This window comes from Mesoplodon bidens, assembly GCF_964165515.1.
Source record: "Mesoplodon bidens genome assembly, chromosome: 2".
NCBI lineage: Eukaryota > Metazoa > Chordata > Mammalia > Artiodactyla > Ziphiidae > Mesoplodon > Mesoplodon bidens.
In genome coordinates, this window is record NC_138177.1 from 15,062,438 (window position 1) to 15,087,681 (window position 25,244).

The 25,244-nt window shown below is 34.5% G+C and overlaps 1 protein-coding gene across 2 annotated transcripts in view; it reads right to left on the reverse strand.

The window, feature by feature from the left end:
• USH2A (usherin) overlaps positions 1 to 25,244 on the reverse strand; it is a gene marked incomplete at both ends in the record, with an annotated part of 794,746 nt that overhangs the window by 717,571 nt on the left and 51,931 nt on the right. For both annotated transcript variants that reach the window (XM_081220997.1, XM_081220996.1), the window contains one exon: positions 24,529 to 24,661. In XM_081220997.1, coding sequence (XP_081077123.1) covers positions 24,529 to 24,661 — 133 coding nt within the window. The remainder of the gene's footprint in view (positions 1 to 24,528; positions 24,662 to 25,244) is intronic.

Below are 25,244 nucleotides of genomic sequence, written 5' to 3' on the forward strand. Positions count from 1 at the left end.
TTATGGAGCTTGCATTCAGGCAACTAGGTTAATATAATGAGTAATTTTTGTAGTATATTAAAACAAGATAAATGCTATGAAAAATGGGAAAAATAAGAGCAGCTTGGAGAGCATGGCTCGACTTTAATTTGGATAGTATGTTAAAGAGAGGTCTCATTGAGAACACGGTATGACAGTGGAAAGGGAACAATCATATATATAAATCGTGGCAAAATATTCCAGGCAGCAGTCATTGAGTGCACAGGCCTAAGGCAGTATGCTTGGCATATGAGAAGAACTGCAAGAAGCCAGCATCTTGAAGCAGAATAAGAGAAGTGAGGCTATTGGAAGATTAGGTCAGACAATTAACTGGCTGCCAGGGGTAGGGCGGTGGGGCGGGGGCGGGGGGGAATTGGGTTCAAATTGTGAAAAGCCCTGTAGCCTATTGTAAGGACTTCAGTTTTTATTGTATATGAAAGAGGAAGTCACTGGAGAGTTCAGAGTAGAGAGTGACATGAACGCTAATTTATTCCAAAGTGTTAAAAGTAGAATATACAGGGCTTCCCTGGTGGCACAGCTGTTAAGAATCCACCTGCCAATGCAGCAAACACGGGTCTGAGCCCTGGTCCAGGAAGATCCCACGTGCCACAGAGCAAATAAGCCTGTGCGCCACAACTACTGAGTCTGCTCTCTAGAGCCCATGAGCCACAACTACTGAGCCCGTGTGCCACAACTACTGAAGCCCATGTACCTAGAGCCTGTACTCTGTAACAAGAGAAGCCACTGCAATGAGAAGCCCACACACCGCAACGAAGAGTAGCCCCCACTCGCAGCAAAGAGAGAAAAGCCCTCGTGCAGCAATGAAGACCCAACGCAGCCAAAAAAAACCCCAAAAACCAGCAGCCCTGAAAAAATTACATATATATAAAAAAAGTAGAATATAGGATGACAAGAGTAGAAGCAGTGAGACCAGTAAGGCTATTACAGTCATCCAAGAGAGAGACAATGGTAGTCAGACGGGGGTATAGAAGTGGAGGTGTACATCTCAATACTGATAAATTTGAATTCTCTTCCTATATTTTAGTAATAGTTAAAGGGAAGCTTTGCTGCAGAGGGATTATGAAATCTATTTTATCACCTATAAAATAAAAGGCCTAGGCTTTATGACCTTTAAAAACCATTTTAGTTTTAAATTTTGGAATCTGAACATAAAACAATCACATCTTCTACCACAGAATTCATATTTGAAGGGAATTTTTTAAGTTAAAAAGTTCTCTAAAGACCTAGAGTTAATGTGAATCATCCACTCCAAACAGGAGAATTATGATTTGACTTTGGGGGAGAATATCATAAAATATTTCAAGGACACAGTCTTTAGAGTGAATTTTACTTATTCCTTTGCTAGTTGCCAACTTTTTGACAACAGATATTCAGTGGAAAAGACATTTCATAAAGAGATTCTTCTTTGAAAAATATTCATATGGTAAAGACAGGTCTAAATTATAAAAATTGATCAAGTAAATAGGTATGAACCATACCAGAAAGCCCTCATAGTTGTCTATTTAGAAAATATGTAATCACTGGTAAGAAGCAGTACAGCCACATTATGATTGGTGGCACAGCAAAATTAGTTAAATAGGAAAACTCTGAGTAAATAATCTAATATATAAATCAAGATAAAAACAGTTTTGCTATAAGGCTATTTTTTTAAAACATCACAACAATTTGAAAGGAAGACATAAAATTGCCTTTATTCATGGGTAATATAATTGTCTCCTAGGAAATCCCAGTGAATTTACACAAAAGCTACTAGAAGTAATAAAGAAATTTAGCAATTTTATGAGATACAACTTGAATGTATAAAAATCAATTCAACTTCTATACACTAGTGATGAAACATTGGAAATGAAACTTTTTAAAGTAACATTTATATTAGCCCCCAAACATGAAATACTAGTTATAAATCTAATAAAGCATGGCAGTGTCTGTGGATAAAAGTGCGAGATAATGATGAAATAAATTACAGGATGTCCTCAGGAATGGCAGAGTAAGAACAACTGAAAATTCTGCCATAAAAGCAATGATAACACTAGCAAAGAATGTCAAATCCAGTTTTCTAAAATGATGGAAATTGACCAAAGGTTTGCAACAATCCAGGGACTATTTTCCCCCCTATGGGTGAATAATAGTAAGAATATCATGTTTTGTGGCATTTTAACTTTCTCTATTCCTATCCTCCTCTCTATCACTCAGCAGTTAATCTTGAAATCGGATATTCTACAATCACAGTGAAAAACAGCAGCCTAGCATCCATTGGAGGAATGAGAAGGGGATTGGAGCTCTTTCAAAGCCCCAACCTCAGAAAACTGTCATTATGTAATCTGTCTAGCAGTACTCTAAAATTCCAAGTATGGCTTGTACTGACTCAGAGTTTGCCCAGCGGAAATAGTCATTTCTTTAGGATGTTTGTTGAAAATAACCAGTGGCAACTGCTTAACATTACAGTTGCCTAAGGCAGCAATAACAGCTGGGGAAAACAACAAACAAACAAAAAAAGGTAAAAGGAAAGCTGAGAAGTGACATGTCCATAAGGGGCTTTGCAAAGTTCCAACATATTCCCAGAAATCTAGAAGGCCATGATCATGCAAAGGGGTGTGTGTACACACAGGGACATGTGCATTCCCAAGAGACATCTGAGAAGAACCTAAACTCTCACCTCCTTTTGACCTTGTGGTTCTGCTCAAGCAGCAAATGGTGACTGAAGAAGAGTGCTCATCTGTCTGACTGAATGTTAAAGGTATGCGGCAACACACTAACAGAGCCCTCAAAAAAGGCTAAAAAATGTTATTGGCTCTGGGAATTTATGAAATTCTCTGTTCCATTATTAACTCAGCACTAAGCTAACTGGACAGAGATTTTAATGACCACATATGACAAAAATACATATTTTATGTAACTTGTTTAGGAAAGTCACTAAGCAAGCGAACAGCAGCAAAAAAAAGTCCTGAGGAGAAAAAGACTCTGATTTCTATATTTGCTACACTATATTATTTAAAATGTCCAGTTTTCAACAAAAAAATTATGACACATGCAACGAAACAAGAAAGCATGACTGATACACAGTTGGGGGGAAGTGGCCATAGAAACTGGGCCAATTAAAATCCCATACATTAAACTTACTAGATAAATACTTCAAATCAACTATTTAAATATGTTCAAAAAACTAAAGGAAACCATATCTAGAGAACTAAAGGAAAGTATGAGAATGATGCCTCAGCAAATAGAGAAGATGAGTAAAAAGACAGAAGTTATAAAATGAAGAATTCACTAAAGGAGCTCAACAACAGGTACAAATGGGTAGAAAAAACAATCTTAAAGGTCAACTGAGATTATCTAGTCTGAAGAATAGAAAGAAAAAAATACAAAGAACTAAACAGAACCCCATGGACCTGTGGGATCCCCATGAAGTGTACAAACATAAGCTGAATAGTGATCCCAGAGAAGAGGTAAAGAAAGGAGCAGGAAGAATATTTAAAAGAAATAATCACTAAACCTCCTCAAATTTGATGAAAACCATAATCTACACATCCAAGAAACTCAATGAACTTCAAGAAGGATAAATTCAGAGATCTGTACCTAGGTATATCATAATCAAACTGCTGAAATAAAAAGAGAAAATTATGAAAGTGGCAAGAGAGAAATGATCCATCTCATACAATGAATCTTCAGTAAGATTGACAACAGATTTCTCATGAGAAACCATGGCGGACAGAAGGTAGTGAGATGACATATTTAAAGCACCGAAAGAAAAAAAGACTGTCAACAAAAATTCTCTTTCCTGTAAAACTATTCTTTAAAAATGCAGGACAAATTAAGACATTCCAAGGTAAACAAAAACTGAGAGGATTTATGACTTATAGACCTAATTCACAAGACGTACTAAAGGAAATCTTTAGGCTGAAATGAAAGGACACTAGACAATAGTTCTAATGCACATAGAGAAATAAAGAGCACTTTTAAAAGTAACTACATAATAAATATAAAAGATTATATAAGATTATATATTATATATTTCATTTATAATTCTTTTTTTCCTGATTAAAAAGAGAATTGAATAAAGCAATAATTATAAATCTGTGTCAATGGGCATCTAACAACACAATTTGAATGACAATAACAAGGGGGAGGAAAACAAACAAAATATAGGCACAGAGTTTTTGTATACTATTGAAATTAAGTTGGTATTAATTCAAACTAGGTTATTATAATTTAAGATTTAACTGTGATAACCTGAGAAACTACTAATAAAATAAAATATATAGTAAAAGAAATGGCAAGGGGATTAAAATGGTACACTCAAAAACATTTATTTAACACAAAAGAAAAGAGTAATGGAGAAATAGAGGAATAAAAAAGACATAAGACATAGAAAACAAACAGCAAAGTGACATTACAAAGGTAACTATCCTATCAGTAATAGCATTAAATGTAAATGGTTTAAATCACCCTGATATAAAAATGAGATATTGGCAGAATGGAAAAACAAACCACAAATATGATTCAACTATATGTTTTCTACAAGAGACAAGCTCAAAGAAACAAATAGTTTGAAAGCTAAAAAATAGCAAAAAAGAATACATATAAATCACATAAACTATAACCAAACACATTCCCAATAACCAATAGGTCAAAGAGGAAATTACAAGAAAACCAGGAAATCCTTGAGACAAATAAAAATGAATATAAAACATATCACACTTCATGAGTTTCAGATAAAACACTGCTTAAAGGGAAATGTATAGCTATAATCATCTATATTAAAGAGGAAAGTTATCAAATCAATAGCCTAATCTTCTACCTTAAGAAACTAGAAAGAAGAAAGGAAACACAACCCAAAGCAATCCAAAGGAAGGAAGTTATAAAGATTAGACACAAATGAAATAAAGGGAAAACCAGCAAAATCAAAAATTGGTTTTTTGAAAAGGTCAACATATTTGACAAATCTTCAGCTAGATGGACAAAGAAAAAAGAAGAGAAGACTCAAATTATTAATATCAGGAATGAAAGAGGGGACATTACAACTGACCTTACAGACATAAAAAGATTATAAGAGAATCCCATGAACAATTTATGCTAAAATTAGATAATCCAGATCATACAGACCAATTTCTAGAAAGATACAAACTACTGAAATTGACTCAAGAAGAAATAGACATCATCACCAAAAAACTACCAGAACTCATCAATGAATTCAGTAAAGATTCAGGTTACAAAATTAATATACAGAAATCTGTTGCATTTCTATACACTAACAATGTTAAAATGACCATACTACCCAATCTACAGATTCAATGCAATCCCTGTCAAAATACCAGTGGCATTTTTCACAGAAAGAGAACAAATAATTCTAAAATTTGTATGGAAACACAAAAGACCCTGAATAGCTAAAACATTCTTGAGAAAGACCCAGAGGTATCATGCTCCCTGATTTCAAACTATACTGCAAAGCTACAGTAACCAAAACAGTATAATACTGGCACAAAAACAGACACATAGATCAATGGAACAGCATAGAAAGCCCAGTGAATATGGACTTATATGGGCAATTACTCTATGAAAAAGGAGGAGGTAATAATATACAATGGGAAAAAGACAGTCTCTTCGACAAATGGTGTTGGGAAAACTGGACAGCTAGATGCAAAAGAATCAAAGTGGACTACTATCACATTACGCACAAAAATAAATTCAAAATGGATTAAAGATTTATATGTAAGACCTAAGACCATAAAACTTCTAGAAGAAAACATAGGTATTTGCTCTTTGACGTTGGTCTTCATAATATGTTTTTGGATATGTCTCCTTGGGTAGGGGAAACAAAAGCAAAAATAAACAGGACTATATCAAACTAAAAAGTTTTTTCACAGAGCAGGAAACTATCAGTAAAACGAAAAGGCCACCTAGTGAATGGGAGAAGGTATTTGCAAATGATATATCTGATAAGTGGTTAATATCAAAAATATATAAAGAACTCATACAATTCAACAACAAAAGAACAAACAACCTGACTGAAAAATGGGCAGAGAATCTAAACATTTTTCCAAGGAAGATACACATACACAGATGGCCAACAGGCAGATGAAAAGATGCTCAACATCACTAATCATCAGGGAAATGCAAATCAAAACCACAATGAGATATTACCTCACACCTGTCATAAAAACTATTATCAAAAAGACAACAGGGGCTTCCCTGGTGGTGCAGTGGTTGAGAGTCCACCTGCTGATGCAGGGGACATGGGTTCGTGCCCCGGTCTGGGAGGATCCCACATGCCGCGGAGCGGCTGGGCCCGTGAGCCATGGCTGCTGGGCCTGCGTGTCCAGAGCCTGTTCTCCGCAATGGGAGAGGCCACAACAGTGAGAGGCCCATGTACCGCAAAAAAAAAAGACAACAAATAACAAGTGCTGCAAGGATGTGGAGAAAAGGAGAACCCATGTGTACTGTTGGTGGGAATGTAAATTGGTGCAGCCACTATGGAAAACAGTATGGAGATTTCTCAAAAGATTAAAAATAGAACTACCATATGATCTAGCAATACTATTCCTCAGTATTTATCCAAAGAAGCATAAACACCAATTAGAAAAGATGTATGCACCTCTATATTCATTGTAGCATTACTTACAATAGCCAAGATATGGAAGCAACCAAAGTGTGCATCAATAGACGAATGGATAAAGAATATGTTGTGTACACACACACACACACACAAATAAAATCCTGTCATTTGCAATGACATGGATGGACTTAGAGGGTATTATGCTTAGTGAAATAAGTCAGACAGAGAAAGGCTAATAATGTATGATTTCACTTAAATGTGAAATCTAAAGAAACAAAACAAGTGAACAAACATAATAAAACATAAACAGAGTTATAGATACAGATAACAAATAGGGGTTTGCCAGTGGTGGGGGGGGCAGGAGGGGGAAAGAAATAGGTGAGGGAGATTAAGAGGTACAAAATTTCAGTTGCAAAATAAATGAGTCACAAGTATGAAATGTACAGTGTAGGGAATATAGTTAATAACTATGTAATATCTTTGCATGGTGACATATGGTAACTGATTTATTGTAGTGATCAGTTTGAAATACACAGAAATTTTGAATTAATATGCTGTGTAACAGGAACTAACATAGTGCTATAGGTCTATTATACTTCCAAAAAATAACAAACAAACTTACAGAAAAAGAGATCAGATTTGTGGTTACCAAAGGTGGAGATGGGGTGGAGGGAGGGGGAAGTGGATGCAGTCAAAAAGTATGAACTGCCAGTTATAAGATAAATAAGTACTAGTGATGTAATGCACAACATTATAAATATAATTAACACTGCTGTATGTCATATACAAAAGCTGTTAAGAGAGTAAATCTCAAGAGTTCTCATCAGAAGAAAAAACTTTTTTTCTATTTCTTTACTTTTATACCTGTATGACATGATGGATGCTCACTAAAATTATTGTGATAATCACTTCATGATGTATGTAAATCAAATCATTATGTTGTGTACCTTAAACTTATACAGTGCTGTATGTCTATTATATTTCAATAAAACTGGAAGAAGAAACAATAAAAACAAAGAAAATTGATAGTAAATGAAAAAAGAAGAAATAGACATTCTGGATAGAGTGATAATAAAAAAGAGATTAGTTTAGTAAAAAAAAGTTTCTCCACAAAGAAAATCCAGGATCGACGTCTTCACTGAATTCTTATAAACATTTAAAAGAGGAACAATGTCAATCCTTCACAAACTCTTTCAAAAAACAGAAAAAGTAGAAACACTTCCCAAATAATTCTATGAAGTTATCTTACCCCGATACCAAAACCAATAAAGACATTACAAGTAAAGAAAGTTACACATCAAAAAAATCTTCATAAAATACTAGTAAACAAAGTATAACATCATAAATAAAGGATTATACACCACAAGCAACTGGGATTTATCCTAAAGATTCAAGGTGGGTTCAACATGTGAAAACCAAATAATGAACAATATGATAGAATAAAGGACAAAAACAAATGATCATCTCCATAGGTGCAGAAAAAAGCATTTGTCAAATTCCAACATTCTTTCATTATAAAAACAATAAACATTGAAAAAATAGAAATTCCTCACCTGAGAAAGGGAATTTATAAAAATCAACAGCTAACATCACACTTGAAGGCAAAACACTACTCTCCTCCTATGTTCAGGAACAAGACACCAACATCCACGTTTACCACTTCTAGTAAATATTGTTCTGGAGGTATTAGCCTCCAGGGCAATTAAGCAAGAAAAAGAAAAGGCTTCCAGATTAGAAAGGAGGAAGTAAAACAAATGTGTACAAGAAGAAACATACAATATGTTAACTATGAAATTTCCTAAATTATAAAAAAAACAATACTTAACATGGAAACAAATACATAATATATGCTTTTATTCATAAAATGGAATATTAATAGGGCAGCTAAAATGAATGAACCAGACCTCAAAATTTTAAATTCTCAAAAACTATTTTTATGAAAAAGCCAAGGTGAAAATACACTATAAAGCCACTTACGTAAATTTTAACAACATGAAGACAATAGCATATATATTATTTAAGTATACTTATAAGCATATAGGTTGAAATAGTTAATATCTGACAATTTTTAGTCTGTAAAAATGGCAATTTTATATGGTTCAACCTTATAATAAAGGTATAAAAAAGGCATGAGAGTATTAATTGTAAATACAGAATAGGAGAGGGGGATCTTCAAGAATCTTTAAAAATTGTTTAAGTACATTTTGATATTTCAAGGTCATAAATCTCCATTACCTGGAAAAAAACCACTGATGTAAGGAAAAATTTCTAAATTATTTTAGAAAGTTAGATGTTACTAAAAATGCTCAAGTCAAACAAAAGGAAATAGCAACAAGTTATTAAGACTAGATTGGTCCTTGTGAACAAAAAAAATTTTAGAATTGGAACTAGAAGTATAGTGATTGGCATAGTTGCTTTTAAATAGAGGTACCCACCTACAGGCTAAAAGAATTAAAGATAATTACTGTAAATTTTTGGAAAAAATATCTGGTATAATATCAAACTGAGAATCTTCATTTTTTTATAAATTATTTTTTTATTGTTTTATTTTTTTAACCTCTTCATTGGAGTATAATTGCTTTACAATGCTGTGTTAGTTTCTGCTGTATAACAAAGTGAATCAGCTATATTTATACATATGTCCCCATATCCCCTCCCTCTGTGCCTCCCTCCCACCCTCCCTATCCCACCCCCCCATCCCACCCCTCTAGGTGGTCACAAAGCACCGAGCTGATCTCCCTGTGCTATGTAGCTGCTTCACTAGCTATCTATTTAATATTTGGTAGAGAATCTTCATTTTTGAAAATAACAAAGCTTAAAGACTGAGCATTTTGACAATACCATTAATAGGCTGATATAGGTAAGAAACAAACTGCCAATGTGGTAGAACAGAAAACAAATCTGCGTCCATTCCACAAAGACTTAGATAATGGCTTTTCCTCATTTCTATCAAAAGATCAAATTGAAATTAAAATTATGCATGATGGGGTTAGGTTAATTATCTGATCTCTAGTCAGTGTGACACAAAAGAAAACATTTCACTCTGAAACAAATTACAAAAACAAATCATAAAAATCTAGAACTTCAAAATATGATGGCTCTAGAATGGAGAGTCAAAGGAGCTTGTTCATTTATTTTTTAATGCTCACAATGGTAAGGATTTTATGCCAGAAAATTTAGAAAGTATTTTAATTTTTTGTTATTGTTAATGTTGCTTTTAGGTATCAATAGCAAAAAGATAAGAATACACTCCAGCTGTCATGGAACCATAAAAAGGAAAATAAAGTTCTAAATAACAGTATCGTTGCAGACAACAATAACAAAAAGCACAAGTATTCAATATAGACTCATATACGATTAATACAGGCATTTTATACAATTACACAATACATACACTATTATAAAATTCCTTGAATTGAGGAAAGTCTGAAACTCACCTCCAGAATCAGTAGTTAAGATCAGTGAAAGGCAAGGTGTTATCCTGAAGAATTAACAGATGACCGCAAAATACTCAAAAGTAATAATCAACCACTAGAGAACAGCAGCTTGTATTATGCCAACTTTAGCCAATTCCTTTCCATCTCCTCAGACCCAGCCTTCTACAGTTATCTGCACTCAAGGCCTTCTGTCCTTCATCATTCAGTCTCATTTTTAAATTATCTACAGTCCCTTTTCAACCATCATCATTAGACTGAAAGTGCATTTTTGATGGCCACCCTAGGTATCATTTTCAGTTTTATAACTTCTCATTCTCCTTGATATTCAGCTGCTTGATATTATTGAAGAACTTTGTGAAATTTTCCATATCTGTCTTCTAAATCCTAATCCTTCCAGGCCACATCTGTATCCCCTCAGCTGCCTCTCTTCCATATCTCCAATTCCCAACCTTCTATCTATAGCTCAAAACTCTTTTTTTCTACATTTCTTTCCTTCAAGAATTTCACCTGCTTCAAGAGCTTCAAAAATGACCTCTATGAGGAATATTCTTATCTGCATATCATTAGTCCTTAAATCAATCCTCAAAGCCACTCTCTTGTCCCAAATGACCTTTTGCCATTTCCACTTGGATAATTCTTTACTATCTCAAATAAATAATTTAAAACTCATTCCCCTAAACTGACTCTGGCCCCTCTTCCTTCTCTCTTCCCCTCTGCTCCATTAACCTTCTCCTCTTCTCCCTCCCTCTCTCCCCACCTCACAAGCATGCACGCACACAACCGCAACTTCCTTATTTCCCTCTATACTGGTATATCTAGGAAACATCTTTGAGTCCTTCTCCTCTTTTAGTCACAATAGCTGCTCAACTACTTCTTTGTAACATTTTCTATTCTCACAAACCTAGTTCATAAGGTATCACTTCTGTAACATTGCCAAAGAGATGAGGCTGACAAACTGATTGAAGCTGTAAAGACTTGTACCCATTATATTCTATCTTTCAGACCCTGCCATCCATTAATGTATTCAGCAAATACTGAATAGCTACTGTGGGACAGGCAGTCTTCTAGGCTCTTGGGATATATCAGTGAACAATGCAAACAAAAAAATCTCTGCTTTCATAGGACTTATATTCTAGAGGGGTAAACAGATATACACAACAATAATATGTAACGTATAATAGGTGAAAACAGTAAGTGTTAGAAAAGAAAAAAAAAACAATAGAGTGGCATAATGAGGGCCAGACATGGGGAGCTGGTGTTGGCAATTTTGAACAGGGTAGTAAGGAAGACTTCATTAAGAAGGTGATATCTGAGCAGACTTGAAGCAGGTAAGGGAGTCTGCCCTGTGGATATCAGAAGGTAAAATGGTTCCAACTGAATGAAGTAATAGCCAGTGGTGCAAAGGCTCTAAGACAGAAACTGTCTCCCAGAATCAAGAAACAGAAAAAGGCCAGTTTGGTTAAGACAAAGAGAGCAAGGAAAACAGTAATGAGAGATAAAGCCAGAGAGGCAACTGCAGTCAGTTCATGTAGGTCTTAGAGGCCATTGTGAAAATGGTGGCTTTCATGCTGGGGAGGCAGAGAAATCATAGAGCATTTTGAACAGAGAAGTAACATGATCTGACTCATTTTTAACAGAGAAACTCTGGCTTCTGTGTTGAGAATAAAGCGGAGGGCCAGAGTGCAAGCAGCTGAAAGACTGTGCAACAGTCCAGTAAGAACAACAATCATGACTTGGATGGGAATGATTCTAGTGGAGCTGGTAAGAAGGAATCAAACGGGATATATTTTGAAAGTATGATCAGCAGGATTTTTTCTGACACTTGAGATATCAAATGGGAGAGAAAGAGAACTGGCAATGATGACTTCAAATCTTTTTCTCTGAAGTAGTGGGAAAATAGTTGCCCTCACCTGAGATGGGGAAGGCTATGGGAGAAACTGTGTGAGTCAAAGAGAGAGGTCTAAAAACCAGGATTTCAATTTAGGAAAAAATAAGCTTAATTTTGAGGTATAAACTAAGCCTCCAAATGGAGATTTTGGATAGTCTGGTGTATGTAGCATTCTGGAGTTTAGGAAAGAGGCCTATGGGGAGGGTGATGGGTAGATCCCAATTTGGAAGTCAAGTCATTCAGATGGTATTTAAAGCTATGAGACTAGAGATGATCTTTAAGGGAGTGAGTGTATATAGACTTGGAAACAAAGTCAAGGTGTAAGGCCTGGAATACCAATATTAAGAAGTCAAGTAATAGATAAAGAGGAACTAGGAAATCAAAGTGATAAGTAGCAACTAGAAATGCAAAGGCAAACCAGGAGGTGATGCACTCTTAGATGCCAAGTGAAGAAAGTCTATCAAGGAGGAAGGAGTGATCTCAACTCTATTAAATGATGTTGATGGGTCACATAAATTATTGAAATTAACCATTAGATTTATGAAATGAAGGTCAATTAGTTTAACTGTGGTGATGAACTAAAGCCTGATAGTAGTCGGTAGAATTGGAAAAGAGGAATTCAAGACAACTATCACTGACAATACTTTGGGGGAGTTTTGCTTAAAAAGAGGGGCAAGGAAATGAAACAGTGGGCTGGTGGAGGAAATCGGGGTCAAGAAAATGTTTTCAATGGAAACATAACAACTTATCTTTGAAATGTTCCATTTATACAAGAAGACTTTACAATATAGGAGTAAGTGGGGAAAAGGCTGGGAAAATTTCCTGGATAAGATGGATTGTAAGACAAAGGTGGGTAAATATAGCAGCGTGAATCCATAGACATTCTTTTATGATTTGTTTTCATTCTCATAGTGAAAGAGGAGGTAATATCAACTTAGAGGATAAGGAGTAAGTTTGAGAAGAGAACAAATTATGTACATAGTTGTCATAGGACAGGGAAACTGCATGGATGAGAGAAATATGGAACGATTGCAGGGCAGTATCCAGGGCACATATGAGGTTTATGATCATAAACTTAAGGGAGACCAGGCATGCTGATTGGGTACATTTAACCAGTACTGTGGTGTTGCCAAGATAATACTAGAAAGTGAAAAAAAAGCAGGAGAGTCATGGTGTAAGAAAGTGATTATAATATTTGACCATGAAACTTAAGCTGACTAACAAGGGTATAATACACATCAAGGGAGTGGGGAACAGTGGAAAGTTGTTCACATCAATTCATTGAAGGTCCCAGAGAGGTTGAAAGATGACCTGATTCAGGGTACCAGAGAGTACAAGGTGATAAATACAAGTGTACATCAGACAGAAAAAGGAAATGCAAGAAGTTTATATGCTAGAAAAAGTGATGGAAAGACTGCTTCTTGACAAAGGGAACTGCTAAGAGGCACTGAAATAAAAAGTAAAAATATTGCTCAGTAGAAGTCACATGATCACTAGTAAGTTGAGATCGTCTAACAACAAAAATTCAGAATCCTCAATAAGTTTCAGGTTTAAATATTGGCAGTGAATAGATTTCAGGCAAACCAAAGATAACTGATGCAAAATTGAAAAACAAACAGACATAAGCTTAAGGCCCACAAAAGCCAAAAATCTCCAGGAAAAATGAGAAGGTGTAACTATAAAGTAAATTCTCGAATTCTACTAAAATAATCTTTTGGACTAAGTAATAGGTACCTTCCTTGGCCAAAATACCTGAGACCAGCAATAGTTAAGAACCAAGAGAGCTTCAGAGTTAAAGTACAGAGTTGGTCAAAGAAAGAAAATGTTATATCAAGTGTTACAATAATAGTTGGACTTTCACTTCTGCTTCAGATGTAGAAAGTTGCAAGAGACCATCACTTTGCTTTCAAACAACCAAAATAAGCCAGATAAGCTATAAAATCAGTTTTAACCCATCAGAAAGTAGAGGACACAGAGAAATCTGAATAAATTAAATTCTAGAAAGTAACAAGCCTTTAATAGGAGAACTGAGACCCACATCTGCTCTCATCCCTAACAGAGAGGTGAGAAGTAGCAGAATCAGTTACAGAGTAAGAAGAAAGCAGTGCCACGTAGGCTGGGATGACAAATCCCAAAGAGCACCAACCACAGAGTCTGAGTCCATCCTAATTTTAGCCTCAAATATCTGAAACCAGTGGTGAACTAATTATATTAAAACTGAAATAAAGCTCACATCCAGGTCAACTTCAAATCAGTTTGATACTGTTATCCTCCCACCATCCTCCTACCCTCCACTAACACACATACTCTAGAGGCCTGATAGAACCAGCAGTGTTCTTTTCTCTGGAGGTCACTATTATTTACTTCTCTCTCTTCTATTCCCTTATACGAAATGTCTGGTACACAAAAAAAAACATTTTAAGACACATGAAACAGCAAGAAAATGTGGCCCATCATATAAAAGGAAATAGTCAATAGACATGGCCCAGATGTTGGAACTATCAAATAGGGATTTGAAAATATCTATGGTAAAAATACTAAAAGATCTAGTGGAAATGGTGACAATACATGTGAAAAGATGGGGAGACAGGAGCAGAGAGATGGATCCTAAAAAAAGGAGCCAAGTGGAAATACGGGAAACAAAAAGTGTGTTATTAAAAAAAGAAGAATGTTCTAGATAAGCTTAATGGCAGCCTAGATACACGAGAGAAAATAATCAGAGACTATCAAGACAAATCAATAGAAAGTATCCAAAGAGAAACACTAAGAATAAATAAAGAGTAGGGGAAACAAAAACAAGCAAACAAATAAAAATTGTGCTCAAGATCTGTGAGACAATTGCCTGGAGACGGAAACAACCTAAGTGTCCATCATCGGATGAATGGATAAAGAAGATGTGGCACATATATACAATGGAATATTACTCAGCCATAAAAAGAAACGAAACTGAGCTATTTGTAATGAGGTGGATAGACCTAGAGTCTGTCATACAGAGTGAAGTTAGTCAGAAAGAGAAAGACAAATACTGTATGCTAACACATATATATGGAATTAAAAAAAAATGTCATGAAGAACCTAGGGGTAAAACGGGAATAAAGACACAGACCTACTTGAGAATGGACTTGAGGATATGGGGAGGGGGAAGGGTAAGCTGTGACAAAGCGAAAGAGAGGCATGGACATATATACACTACCAAACGTAAGGTAGATAGATAGTGGGAAGCAGCCGCAGAGCACAGGGAGATCAGCTCGGTGCTTTGTGACCGCCTGGAGGGGTGGGATGGGGATGGTGGGAGGGAGGGAGATGCATGAGGGAAGGGATGTGGGAACAGATGTATATGTATGACTGATTCACTTTGTTATAAAGCAGAAACTAATAATAAAATAAAAAGATCTGTGAGATACTATCTGTGCTCTAACATAAGTGTAATTGAAGTCCCAGAGTAAGAGGAGAAAGAATGTGGAATGAAAAGAAAAAGGAAAAGCAAGAAAAGTTTAAAGAGATAATCATCAGAACTTCCAAAAGTAGTGAAAACATCAACTTATACATCCAAGAATCTGAGCAAACCTCAACCAGGATAAATACTATGAAAACTACATCCAGGTACAACTTAAACTACTAACATAAAAGAGAAAATTTTAAGCAACAAGAGAAAAATGGCATATACCTTACAAAGGAATATTGATATGAATGATGGCTGATTTCTCACCAGAAACAATGAAAGCAAGTAGACAATGAAACAACAATCTTTAAAGTGCTGGAAAAAATTACAATTAGCAATGTAGAATTCTACAGCCAGTGAAAATATCTTTCGAAAGCAAAGACAAATTAAAGACATTTTTCATAAAAGCTGAGAGAATTTGTTTCCCACTGACTGAATTATAAGCAATGTAAAAGGAAATTCTTCAGACTAAAAAGAAATAACACCAGGTAGAATTCAGAATTTGTAAGAAACAATGAAGAGTACCAGAGAGGACTAATCTTTGAAGAGAGAAAGAAATTATTTCATGGGACTTTCCTACACAAAATACAGCAGTTTTAAACATCTAGTACATCATTGCCCTAAATTGAACATTTTTTTCTTCCTCACTCTAAGAAAATTTTGATTTTGAGCCAAAAAATTAAATGTAGTCCATGACCATTATTTTTAAATATTTAAATTTCACAGTCAATAAACTTAATATCTAAATTATTGTAACATTAATATTTATAATAGCAAAGTTTCATTGAGTATCAAACACGAACCAAGTATATATTATTCATAAGTTTTATACTTGCTTTGAAAACTATCTAAAACACATGTTACATATGAGGAAACAAATGAGGAAATTGGATTGAGAAGCTCAATTCTTTGCCAAAGTCATTGGCTTCTAAGAAGCAGAGCCGGATTCAAACCAAAAACTGCCCGACTCTAAATTTCATGCCCTGTTTCTCAGGCACTATTTATTATAACAACAATAATTTCTACGCACAATGAGTTTAATATCCAGCGCAGATCTGTATTTCTTCAACCCATGTTAAAGTTAGAGTATACTGTACCTCACACTCATGCTTTTCTCATGTAATAACACATCATGAACCTGTTGCCAAGTCTCTACCAACAGACATTCTATTTCCTTTAATGGTATACACTTTTTCATTGTTAAGTATAAACTAACATCTGTTTAAGCAATTCCCTTTTGAAGTTTTTAAATGGTCCCAATTATTTGCCACTTTAAGTCATTCTACAATGAACATTTTTGTGTACATATTTAGGGACTTGTTTAATTGTATTCTTGAGATATAGGCCCTGGGAGGAGAATACTTGGATGACGTAACTTCCACATTTTTACTTTTCATAGCTTGCCAGGTTATCACAAACTCTTTCCAACACTAGCATTCTCTCTTTTTATTCCTTGCCAAACTGAGTACAAAATGATAAGCGTTGTTTGAATTTTAAATTCTCATTTTATTAGTCATATGTTTCAATATTTTTCCTTTAGTGTTTCTGGCCATGGTATCATGCTAATAAAAATCTTTCAATATGCCAGGATTATGGAAACATTTGTCTTTACTGTCCTCTACTACCTCATGATTACACATTTCACATTTAAATTTTAATTCATCTGCAGTTTTTAGTTAATATGGTTGTAAGGTACACATTTAAATTATCTTTTTATTTTTGTACCATAGTGGGCCACTTGTCCTGATAGCGTTGCTAGCTATCTCTTCTGCAATGCTCTGAAACACCAATTTCATCTTTAATTAAGCTGCTCTATACCTTTATATACATTGTTCCTATACTCTTCTTCCATTCCATTTACCTGTCTTAATCCATCAATTTCTATACTTTTCTATTTCTTGTCTTTTTATCTAATTCCCGAAAAAAAATTCTCTTAGAAAAATTTAAGCATAATCTCAGCGAAACTAAAAGGAAAGCTGACTTTCTATACCCTTGCTGAAGTTAGAAATGTTAACCTCTGGGACACTAGTAGAAATAAAAGTAGTATTCCAACTCCAGAAAGAACAAGCAGGTGAATTAAGATACAACACACAGTAGAAAACATGAAGGGAAGGGAAGCTGGCATTAGCTTCAGATGATTATCGTTTTGTTCTCTGTATATTCACTTTCACAGCTACATAACAAACATCCACTGATTTCTTAATGACCAATTACCTTCTTAAGAAAGTGCTACACACTTTTAAATGCATCATGTAGAGATGCCCACATTTAAAAGGAAATTAGAATTCTGTTGATAAATGAATTCAGAAATAGCTCGGGAAAGTTTTGATTCACATGATTTTTTTTTTTTTTTTTTTTTTTTTTGCCGTACGCGGGCCTCTCACTGTTGTGGCCTCTCCCGTTGTGGAGCACAGGCTCCGGACGCACAGGCTCAGCGGCCATGGCTCACGGGCCCAGCTGCTCCGCGGCATGTGGGATCTTCCCGGACTGGGACACGAACCCGCGTCCCCTGCCACAGCAGGCGGACTCTCAACCACTGCGCCACCAGGGAAGCCCGATTTTGTATTTTTAAATCCGCAATGTGGAGGGCTATTGTAGTTCATTATCACAGTGACATTACAGATTGCTTACAATTACATGTCTGTTACCACAACTCCTCTAGGTTTTATGCCCAACTGGAGGCACTGAAATAAACACACAACTGGAAGAAAATATTCTAAAAAGAAACAGATATATATTGGTTGATATGGATGGTCTAAGGTGTTTCTATTTGTATATTTAGAAATCAGTCCAAGCAAATCAGAGTATCACGTTAATATGTACATATTATACGTATACATATCCCATTAGTACAGATACAGAGCTCAGGAAAAAGCATTCATCTGGTCCACTGATTAATTTCCTAGGTGAGGCAAAGACAAGGCTCACAGCAACAGAAAGTGTCATTGGCAACATATTTTTCTAGAAAGTTATGCTAGTTAGAAATGAGACTCAAAGAAAAGGCTCTCTAGCAGCCAATACTCATGTGATAAGTCGTTGCTTCCTGGGTACAGAGCCAAAGAAACCAATTAAGCCTAACCAGAGAAAGTAAGAAAAGCCATCTTGATTTCCTATAGGCCTTCGTTTGATATGCCTGTGTTTGAGGTAGGATCTGTTCCAAAGCAGAGACAGCTAGCCTGGTGCTGCATGAGAGCACCTTTAATTCAGCTCGCGGTAATCTCTTGCACAATTACCTCTCCTGAATGAAACCATCTTGGATGCGGACAAAAATATGGAGGACAGGGACTTAATTTTTTTATTGAAAAAAGGAGCAAGTGAGAGAAAGAAAATGATTTATAATAAGTCCGTGGGAACATTCTGTACCTATCTCTTTTCTGATTAGAGAGGTGGCATGGAGCCTGCCTCATTAGGCAGAAGTAATGAGCCAGTCTATCTGCCATCTCTAATTAGAGAAAAGATACAGTAGGTACAACCGTACCTATAAATTGATGGGAAAAAAGATAAAAATTATTTTAAAATATTCTTTCTTCCTGTAGTTCTCCGATGCTCAGTACTTAAGGAGAAAAACTGTAATAAAAACTAAGTAACATTGGAAATAAACCCTTTTCCAATGATGTGTTTTCCAATCAGAAGTTGAATCAATTTTTTTGCAGTTTAAAAACAAATGTCATATTCAGTCCACACAGTCCTTTGGAAACATTAATTCAACATTTTGTATACTGAAATAGAATAGGAGCAAATCATTTCAACCCCACAGTGCAGAGTGGACAAATTTATGGCACTGTCTACTACTCTGAGCAACATTTGGGGCAATAAAACACTTTTAGAAGTGCTAATGGGAGTTAAATATTGAAATAAGGCTCACAAGATGTAATGTGTTATTAAGAATTTCTGCAGGCAGAGTACTTTATAAAATTTTTCAATATACTAATTACTCAAACCAAGTTTCTAAATATATTGGTTCCTTAAAATATTACTTCTTCACATAAGTTTAGCTTGATCTAAGAGAATATATAAATTAAAATAATAGAGTCATTTTTCTTTGGATCTCTCAACAATTCTATGGAAAGTAATTGTTATCTCTGCTTCACAAGAAGAAAACAGATGTTCAAAGAGGTTAATAATAGTTGTCACTTATTAACATTTACAATATGACAAGCAGTATATACTACACATACACAGTCTCATATAATTCTTATAATTTTCCCATGAATCATTTATTAAAACATTATTTAATAGATTAGAAACCTAAGACTTAAAAGGGATACATATTTTGACCAAAGATACACAACTAAATTGAATTCAACCCTAAATTTATCTGACCCCAGAGCCTGGAAATTTAACCACAGTGTTTTAAAATGTTTTTTGAAAATTAAAAAATATATACTTTTTTCTTTAAACTAGATAACTCAGGTCATAGGGGGAAATTAAAATTTTACATTGTTTCAAAATTAATAACACCCATAAATATCTATGTGACAACTCCAAAGCCATGACTACTTATTCCTTTATTGCAAACATTTGAAAAGATTTGAGTGCCTATTATGTATATATGATAGGATTGTATAACTATTAGAATTAAAATTTAGCAAGGTCATTGGACTTAAGGTCAATATAAAAATTGATGGCATTTTTATATAACAGAAAGAAAATTAGAGAATAAAGTTCCAAAACAATTGAAGTAAAATTACATGAAGAAAAGGACCAACAGATACACAGGACTAAGTCTTACAACTATGAATGAGACGCTATACAGAAAACTAAAAACATTGCTGGGAGAAAGTAAGGAGCATATGATGTTCATGGATTGGAAGAATTGATATTCTATAGTTGTCTATTCTTGCAAAATTGAGTTAAGGATTTAAATTCCCTCAAAATTTTGTGAAAATCAAAAAACTCCTTCTAAAATTCATATAATAGCCAAGACAAACTTGAAAGAAAAAAAAAGTTGGAGAAATTAACTACTTCTAGATATTAAGACTTTTATGAAGCTACAATAATGAAAACTAAATGCTTTAATGATAAGTATGGGCAAATATATCATTGAAACAAAACGGTGAGCTCAGGAACAAACCCATCTTCACATAACAGATATATAATTTTTGACAAAGTTACCACTGCAGAGTAGTAGAGAAGTGATGAAAATGTTTCTGGGTCAATTAGATATTCAGGTGGGAAAAAAAAATGGATCTTGACTCCTACTTCATACCATACCCAAATATCAACCCCAGAAAGAACATAAATCTAAATTTGAGAGGTAAAATGATAGCACTTTTAAAATAAAGTGTAAGGGAACATCTTTATGGTCTTTATGGTGTTCTCCTACACTTTATTCTTTCAGGATTTGCAAAGATATTCTAAACAGGACATGAAAAGTATTAAGTTTGAAAGAAAAGTTAGTAAACTGGACTTCACTAAAATTAAGAATATCTGTTGATCAAAGGAAAAGGATAGTATACGCTATAACCCAGAAGGTGATATTTGAAGTCCATGTATCTGTCAAATAACTCATATTCAAAATACTGAAGAGCTCCTGTAAGTAATAAAAAGACAAACTATCCAACTAAAATTAGGCAAAAACTTAAATAGGTATTTCACAAAAGAGCATAGCCATGGCCAAGAAGCACATGAAAATGTCCTCTCAACATCATAAATCATCAGGAAATGTAACATACAGCCACCAGAATGGCAAACAACAATAACATATGACAATACTCAGTGTTGGTAGGACACGGATCGCCAAAATTCTCAAATATCGTTGGTTAGAATACCCCCTTTGAAAAAGTAAAGAAGTATTTCCTAAAGCTTAAAGAAATAGCAACATACAATATAGATAAATCTTACAGGCATAGTGCTTAGAAAAGGAATTAGACACAAAAGAGTACCTACTTCATGATTTAATTTACATGAGAATTCAAGAATAAGCAACACTAATCTATGCCAATAGAGGTCCTTACTAACGCTATTCTTGTTTCCCTTTAGAGTCGGTATTCACTAGGAGTCTTTAATACAAGAAATGTTTGATGATCTCATTCTGGATGAGAATTACATAGAATTAAAATTTTATAAAGCTGTACCCCTTAATACTTATGCATTATGTTACATGCATGTTTTGCCTTTATTAAAAACTTAAAATATTTTTTAATTTCTATAATGCAAAGTTATCAGACTATCTAAAAACTAACGAAAACCTGTGTAACATAATATTCTTAGCATTAATGAGCTTTTACAAATAAGAAATTCCAGACTATAAATACAGAATTAACAAATGAAATGCAAATTATCAGGACATATGTGGAAAGCCAGTCAACCTCACTAATGGCCAAATAATTCTAAGGCAGTGTACAAAAACATTTTTCAATGAGAGGAATGACAAAAGCGAAAAAAACCAAGGATAATTTGTTAGGTCAGTTACTGTTTAAGGAGGCAAATACTTACTTATATTTTTAAATCAGGTTGTAAATTTTCACAACCTTTCTGGAGATTATCTGTTATTACGCTTTAAGGTAATCAATCTCATATGTATTAAAATTTTAAAATGACCATATATTTTGACCTATTTAACATCTGTTGATTCATGTTAGGGAAATAATTATAATATTAATAATAGTATTACATATCAATATGATTTAGTATATACAAGGTACAGTATTCATTCATTCCACAAATGTGGAGCAACTACTAGGTACCAGATGCTGGAAAAATAGTAGTGCTTTTTATGACATAGCCTCATTTGATCCTTACAATGGGACTGTAATATCATCATCATCATCATGATTTTAAATTGGATGTAACTACAGTTTAGAGACATTAAAAAGTTATTCCAGGTCACATGGCTAGTAAGTAAAGAGACGTGATTTGAAACCAGGGAAATTGACGCCAAAGTAAAAGGTCTTAGGGAACTGCACAGGCAATTGTTCAAATACATATATATGTATATGTGTATAGGCATGATAGATACAGACACAGATATAATATATAGATATATATATTTAGTGTTTTCTATCAAATAACTGCTAATAATATTGAAATAGTAGAAATAACCTAAATGTTCATCAATACAATCTTGTTTAAAAAGTTTTGGTTACAGCTATACAATTGTGCACAGTGCAGCCATTTTAAATGAGAAGGCATACTGACATGTTTCTCATAACATTTGGAGGGGAAGTATTTATTTTTAGAGGGCTCAGAGAAAGCATATGTATGATAATTTCATTTTTGGAAAATTATTATATTTATAACCATATCTCTAGCTATATGTACAAAAATGATGGAAGGGTATAACAAAGTTAACTATATCTCTCTATGAAGGTCAAAAACAGAAAATGCTTCCTATTTTATAGAGTTCTGTGTTGTTTGGATTTTCTTATAATGAGCATTTCTTAATAATATAAAATAATTCACATTCCCATTTTAAAATGTATAGACCACTGTGATAGCTATTTCAAGAGAAGTCTAAATACAACTTCTGCTCTTTTCAGGATGTGATGCATATTATCTTCTTAATCTACATGGCCCATTTTTAGGGTGGGAAGATATGAACACCATTAATCCAGTTTATTCCATGTTGACTATTATTTTCCAGTTTCTGTCTAATACTCCAAGTCCTACTTTAACAATAGCCATACAATAAAATACAAACCTGAAAAAAAAGAGAAAGAAAATATAGTTTAAGAAGAAATACAGATGGCCAGGAGGCACACGAAAAGATGCTCAACATTGCTAATTATTAGACAAAAGCAAATCAAAACCACAATGAGGTCCCACCTCACACTAGTCAGAATGACCACCATTAAAGTTTACAAATAACAAATGCTGAAGAGAGTGTGGAGAAAAGGGAACCCTCCTACACTGTCGGTGGGAATGGAAGTTGGTGCAGCCACTGTGGAAAACAGTATGGAGGTTCCTCAGAAAACTAAAAATAGAATTACCATATGATCCAACAATCCTGCCCATGGGCATATATCCAGACAAAACTATAATTCAAAAAGATACATCCACCCTTATGTTCATATCAGCACTATTCACAACAGCCAAGACATGGAAATAGCCTAGATGTCCATCAACAGATGAATGGATAAAGATGTGGTACATATATACAGTGGAATACTACTCAGCCATAAAAAAGAACAAAATAATGCCATTTGCAGCAACATGGATGCAACTAGAGATTATCATACTAAGTGAAGTAAGTCAGAAAGAGAAAGACAAATACCATATGTCACTTATATGTGGAATCTAAAATATGACACAAATGAACCTATCTATGAAATGGAAGCAAAACCATGGACATAGAGAATAGACTGGTGGTTGCCAAGGGGGAGGGGAGTGGGAGAGGGTAGGAGTTGGAGTTTGGGGTTAGCAGATGCAAACTGATATATATAGAATGGATAAACAACAAGGTCCTACTGTAGAGCACAGGGAACTATATTCAATATCCTGTGATAAACCATAATGGAAAAGAATATATAAAAAAAGAATGTATATATATGTGTGTAACTGAGTCACTTTGCTATACAGTAGAAATTAACACAACATTGTAATCCAACTTTACTTCAATAAAAAATAAATTTTAAAAAAGATATAGTTTATTACATAGTGTTCTTACTTTAAAAATAAATGATAGAGACATTCTAATTTTAAAGATTCCCTGATATAGTGGGTTGAATAATGGCCTCCAAAAGATAAGACTACCTGCAACCTGCAACTGTGAGTTTATTTGGAAAAAGGGTCTTTGCTGATGTAATTAAGGATCTTGAGACAAGACAGTACTGGATTAGGGTGGGTCCTAAATCTGTTCACAAGTGTCCTGAAAAGAGAAGGGGAAAAGGCCAGGTGAAGATGGAGGCAAAGATTGAAGTTATACAGCTACAAGTCAAGGAACACTAAGTATCGCCAGAAGCCACCAGAAAGAGAGAGGCATGGAATGAATTCTCCCTCAGAACCTCCAGAAGAAACCAATGCTGAATCCTTGATTTCAGACTTCTACCCTCCTGAACCACCAGAGGATGAAATCTGCTTAATTAAGCTGCCACCCAGTTGGTGCTAATGTTACAGCAGCCCTAGGAAACAAATACACCTGGGTATTTTAAAATATTATTTTTGACACAATTTTTAAGAAACAGTGTAATTGGATAAAATAAATAATTTTCTGAAGTCAGACTCTTACCATTTAAGCTCTGTCCTATTTGCATAGTACCAGAGGCAAAATCTGTAATTGAACCACTTAGAGTTCTTGCATCAAAAGCTGTATTATCCTCTTCCAAACCATTGACGAAGAAACTGATTTTTGTCTGATATACCTGTAAGAAATTATCACCGTTATTATTTTGATTGCATAACCTTTTATTTTATAATAACTACACTTCAGCAGGCTTTCTCAAGTTAATTTCCTACTTCTCCACTTCCTTCAGCTGGAAGGACTGGAATTTTATTTTAATGGCTTAATGATATGTCCTGTGTTTGTACATCTAGATATAAACCTATATGTTATAGTTTTGTGCTGGGGTCATATCTACCAGGGTATTCACAGGTATGCATAACTGTTTGTCCCATATATTTAACAGCTCTGACTGCCATGCCTTTGTAAGTCTTTTTGGAGACATGTTGTTTCTTTAGCTACTAGTTAAATTTGTTACAGTCATATTTGGAAACAAACAGAAATGAACACAAAAGGCAAAAATATTCAAAACCAGATATACCAAAAATGCATTACATATGGATATAATTCAGTTTAGGTTGCTAGTACAAAAGGCTCCTTGTAAACATTTACTTTCTTAGGTGTTGGTATCTAGTCGGTAATTTTCATCTATACTTCTCTAATATAGAATAACATAAAAAACTGCCTATCATGTTCTAGGCTAATTAATCGGGCAACCTAACAAC